Genomic DNA, 5,728 nt, shown 5'->3' with positions numbered 1-5,728 from the left:
TTTTTTTTTTTTTTTTAAAGGTTAGAAAAAAAATAATTTTTAATTTTTAATTTTGGTCTGACATTTTTTTTGAATCTTCGGTTTCAGTTTTAAAATTTAATTTTGGTGCACCGCTACTAAATACCTATTAGCATACTGAAATCCAATAATAAGTCATAATTATGCAAAAACCAAAAAAGGGTAAAAAAGACATAGGACATTTTTTTTATAACTATACTCACTTCCCAGTTAATACCACCAACTAGTATACTGTGCATTGGTAGCACAATAGCTGGAATATAATAACAACAATTATTAGTTATGCAAAACCCCAGAATTGTGAAAATAAAGACATAAGAAAGATAGTTTATAAACTAAGCTGTCGTGCCCAAAACAAAGGAAACAAGCTCAGGACAGGAAAAGTCTCAGCCACCCACTTACATACAAAACTAAAGTGTATTTCCACCACCATAGGGCAAAGGGCTAGATACTGCATCCTCCCACTATCTTCATGTAATTGCAATTACACTCATTTATTTACATGTCATTAGGGGTTTGCATGCTTTATTTCATTGTGCTTTATGGCCCTACACCTCTTTATGCAGCACAAGCCCACTGAATGCACACTGCCAGACGTCACATACTAGCAATGTGGAATTGCATAACATTTAGCTGTACTATTAATACCATTTTATTTCAATCACTTGCCAATGCAACATATGTAAACAGAAAAAGTTATGTTGCAGAAATGACACTTTCCATCATGCAGGCAGGTGAAAAAATGTAATGGAAATACCTGCATGGCAATGTGTGGGGTCTATGCATGCAGGAGCAGGGGTTCAGCATCAGGGCAATATCTGGGGTCTAGACATGCAGGAGGCAGGGGTTCAGCATCAGGGCAATGTCTGGGGTCTAGGATTGGGGGAGGTAGGAGCAGGATGCATCAGCTTCAGCATCATTGCAATTTTATATGTTTAGGCATCAAGCAGGGGTTCAGCAGAATCCATATCAGCCTCATGGCAATGTTTGGGGTCTATGCACGCAGAAGGCAGGAGCAGGGGATCAGCAGCATCATGGCAATGTCTGAGGTCTATGCATGGTGGAGGCAGGAGCAGGGGATCAGTAGCATCATGCCAATGTCTGGGGTCTATGTATGGAAGAGGCAGGAGCAAGGGATCAGCAGCATCATGGCAATGTCTGAGGTCTATGCATGGAGGAGGCAGGAGCAGGGGATCAGCAGCATCATGGCAATGTCTGGGGTCTATGTATGGAAGAGGCAGGAGCAAGGGATCAGCAGCATCATGCCAATGTCTGGGGTCTATGCATGGAGGAGGCAGGACCAAGGGATCAGCAGCATCATGCCAATGTCTGGGGTCTATGCATGGAGGAGGCAGGAGCAGGGGATCAGCAGCATCATGCCAATGTCTGGGGTCTATGCATGGAGGAGGCAGGAGCAGGGGATCGGTAGCATCATGCCAATGTCTGAAGGAGTCACAGTAGTGTGCAGGGATGCTGCAGCATGGCTGGATGACGGCGCAGGCGCCCCCGCTTCCTCACGCTGCAGATCTCGGAGGTGTAAGGACGGAGCTGACAGCCAGGCTGGATAATGTCACATTCACACGCAGCCACGTACTAGCAGGGGAAGCATAACATCGTGAGCGCTCCGCGGCCAATTCATCTCTCCCCTCTATACGGAGGGGGAACTCCCAGAGTCAGGCGCGCCCCCGCTTCTCTCCGGCGCGGGCACCAAGCAAACATCAGCTCGCCCCCGGCTGAGAGAGAGAGAGACCCTCCTCCATTCAAAGCAGCCAGGATCTGTTCTCAGCGAGCCTCTACTGCAGCCTCTCTGCACCTCCAGCATCCTCCGCAGGCTCCGCGCCGGCACGATCCCCGCATCTCCTCCAGGTAGAGAACAATATAACGGGGGGCCCCTCATTATGACAACTTGTGAGTGTGACCCAGCTCCAGAGCCCGGCGATGTGCTCTCCATACACTCTCTAGCTGCCCGTTCATGCTACATCCTTATCCCTGGTGCTCTGGCACTCTTCCTTGGCTCTGATGTGAGTCCAGTCCCTGGGCAGAGTCCATGTGTAAAGCAATGGCACAGTGTTGACAAGTGGGCTACTCACTCTAGTAGCACATGGCATTGTGACAGAGAACAGTCCAGGTGCAAGGAGCTCTCACTACAGTCCTTATGGACTTTCCAACAGTCCATGCATGCCCAACCGCTCTACCTGCATTGGAAGTTCATTGCTCTGCTAGCTCTGCTTGCTTGGTGGTCTTGTCTCTTCTGAGTGCATCCCAATTGCCTGATTTTCTCTCTCTCTTTCTCAGGTTCTTATATAAAGACTCCAGTGGAGCCAGTATGGAAAGCAGGCTGCCCTTCTATAGTAGGACATTAGTGCTGGTCCTCACCCTGCTGATGTGGCTGCCAACAAGGTGAGCTCATGTCTTCTCTATCTTACATGATGGACTTTCCACAGTGCTGATCATCCTCCTGTGCCCCGACAATAGGCATTTTTGGTATTTTAATTAAAGCCTGTTTGACGTTGATCCTTAGAAATGAAGAGCTAATTGGAGCAAAATGCATGCACTGTAGAGTCTCATTAGTTTAAATGATGGGAGCTGCTGATGGTGAAGGGGTGCCCGATGCCCTATAGCTCTTATCTGTCGCAGGCAGCCATCCCTGGTGAGCATGGGTTAATTATGCTCACAAATCAAATTACTTTATCTGACATTAGTACCGGTGGCAGGCAATGTTGAAAAAGTATAGGGAGAGTAATTGAAGGCAACAGGGACATTATGTTTACACGTGCCATGTTAACATTGAAGGCATTGAAAGACACATGACATGGCGAAAAGACAAATGTGCTCATACGGTCAGGAGTTGCTGCTGATATGTTGATGCGTTCCCATTTGTTGGCAATTGTCTTGTCCCTAGAAAAGTAGGTATTGGGCTCTGTATTCTTATAACCTCTAGATGGAGCTAGCATACAATGCCTAGCTCGCTCTCAATAAAACAGTGGGAGCTTTATTAGTCAAGTTTGTGTCTGATTGTTTTCTTGTTTCATAATGGCAACATAAATACATAGCGAGTGTTCTTTACAACTTATATTTATCTTGATGTTCCTTACGTCTGCTCAGCAAAAGGGGGTAATCAAACCGCTGCTTTGCAGACTTTATGTGTTGAGCGGCTCTCAATATGACAGAACTGTCCTCAAGGTTGAAAGCAGGAAATGTCATTTTTATATAGGTTATCTTCAGTCTCTTTGTAAAGCATTGTACATTTTCCAATATTTGCATTTCAAAGTTTTAAAAGGACTAGAGAATGGGAAACGCTGTAACATTTTTAATGCATAATTTGTATAACTACCACAGTACGTGTTTTTATACCTCTGTGTGTATTAAAATACATTCATAGAATCAAAATGTAAACATTTAAGAACATCGTTTTTAAACTATGAGCAATATGTTGGTATGGGATTAGGTTAGTGTAAAAACAAGATATTGGTGGCTTAGGAATTACTCACACGTTGCTAATCATTGCACTGCGTATATAATGGATATTGTTTTATGCATTGATATTTATTTTAATAAAATGATATGATTTCATGAGATTCCAAGGCTCCTTGTTTTCTTATGAGAGTTCTGACTTTTAGCAACAAAATTCTGTAATTCAGAATGAATATTTGTTTGATGTTTATGATGTCCTTTGGTTAGTGAATATTTAAAAATAGTTTTCAGTGCTGTGAGCTCAAAAAAGGAAAATATGTTTTTTTGGGATAAATATTTGGGTGCCAAACACATTTCCTGTACTTGTTTTGTAACAATGTGAACTTCTATATGAAGCATTCCGGATATATCAGAAATGCTAATTTTACTGCAATAATTGTAACCAAAATATTTAAATATAGCCATATATCAATTAGGATTTCAGAGCGATCCATGATATATATTTGTAAATATGTATAATTGGAAATATGTATATAAATATATATCCACGATATATAAATGTAAATATGTATCCATATTGAAATAAGGGATGATATACTGAAGGGCAGATGTTTTGCATCATGTAAAAATGTAATTTAAGCAGCTAATTATAGTGAGGAAGAAACGGAAAAGAAGATCTACTTGATTTGGTTGGCTTTGTGTCTTCATTGCATATATAGGGCTGGCATTAATAACATCCTAAATATATAACCCCTTACTGGATAAAATGTGATTTTGTGTTTTTAATAACATGTATCTGTTTCCTTAGATACAGTATAATATGTAAAAAAAAGTGAATTTCCCAAATATGCATGCCTCACAAACTTGAGTGTATATATCCTTCTTCAGCCAAAAGTTGGGTATTATCAGACTTTGTTATAAAAGCAGCTTTTGAATAATAATTCCCATATAAAAAAAGCCTGTTATTGTGTACAAGCATTATAACTAATAGTAAATCCACCCAAAAAAAAGTGTGATCCAGCACTTGGCTTCCGCTAATGCTGCTCTGTTATGTAGCTGTCAAAATAAAAACAAGCCAGGCAAAGGCAGGATAAACACATACCATCATACTGACAGAGCACGTCTGCTTTGTATGAAATGGCAGTTGGCTGAGTTTTTCCTATTTTTTCCCCCAATGGTGCGGTTTAAAGTTGCACTTTTAGTGGACATCAAGAGCTGCAACACTCTTGTTTGATGTATCCATTATCCTACTGCTTGGGGTCCAGGTACCTCTAGGGGGCTATTTACCAAAAAGGATTTTTATGTTATTAATGTAGCCAACACATCAAAGGGGTAATTTTACAAAAGTAAAACATTTTTCACTTAGCCCAGTGAAGCTTTGTACACGTAAAACACGTCATGTGCGGGGGCTTTAAATAAATAGTATCCTCCTCTGCACATAATTAGGGGTTTGAAGTGCCCAAAGTGTCAGTGGGCTGAGTGAAAGCAAAATTGCTTCTTAGTAAGTCAACCCTTCAGCCTTTGTAACTTACCAAACTGATCAACTGGCAATGGTTTCTTAATCTTTATTGTGATGGTGAATAGTTATATTGTTTGCTATTCTCGTTATCTAACGGTACACCCTTTTAGGGTATATTTTAGTAATATTTTAGTAATGCCTAACTATGAAATTATTTATGCCTAGGCAAGTGCTTGCGGACAATCTGGATGATGATGCAAAAAATAACATTACCATCTTCACAAGAATTCTAGACCGACTTCTGGATGGCTATGATAATCGTCTCAGGCCGGGATTAGGAGGTAATGTTTCTATAATAGTGTTAGTTATGAAATCGTGGAACTGATTTCAAAATGAAGTAGTACAATTGAAACTGTTGTTCCAGCACTAAATGTACTTGGTTCGCCAGCAGGGAAAGTTATTGTTCAGCTTCTGCATCCGTCAGCCAATAATTTCTGGGACTTGCAGTTCGTTAGCAGTGGTGGCTCTTCATAATGTTTCTTAGAAAGAAACAGAGGAAAAAAAAAAGAGACAAAACCTCCTTTTTGGTCACCCAATAAACATAACTGACATGCTAACTACCATTATTACAAAATACAATTGATAAATAATTTCATTAATTTCTGAACTCCAATCTAAAGTACTAATCAGTCTACAAAGAACAGTATCAGAAACAGGTGAACAGTATATAGGAAGATTGCCTTTATGAAGTGCTCCATTGTTTTTTCACACATATATATTTTTAAATATAATATAAAATACTGTTTAATAATAATATAAAGTAATAAAATGGTAATA

General features: G+C 40.4%; 1 protein-coding gene across 1 annotated transcript in view; it reads left to right on the top strand.

The window, feature by feature from the left end:
• The first annotated feature begins 2,340 nt into the window (after positions 1-2,340).
• LOC108793691 (gamma-aminobutyric acid receptor subunit alpha-2-like) overlaps positions 2,341-5,728 on the top strand; it is a 134,553-nt gene continuing 131,165 nt past the window's right edge. The window contains exons 1-2 of the mRNA XM_018564706.1: positions 2,341-2,418; positions 5,117-5,232. Of these exons, the coding sequence (XP_018420208.1) occupies positions 2,345-2,418; positions 5,117-5,232 (190 nt within the window). The 5' untranslated portion in view covers positions 2,341-2,344. The remainder of the gene's footprint in view (positions 2,419-5,116; positions 5,233-5,728) is intronic.

This window comes from Nanorana parkeri, unplaced genomic scaffold (genome assembly GCF_000935625.1).
Source record: "Nanorana parkeri isolate BGI_ZX_2015 unplaced genomic scaffold, ASM93562v1 scaffold24, whole genome shotgun sequence".
NCBI lineage: Eukaryota > Metazoa > Chordata > Amphibia > Anura > Dicroglossidae > Nanorana > Nanorana parkeri.
Note: the sequence above shows the minus strand (reverse complement) of the source record. Positions and strands in the feature narration are given on the sequence as shown.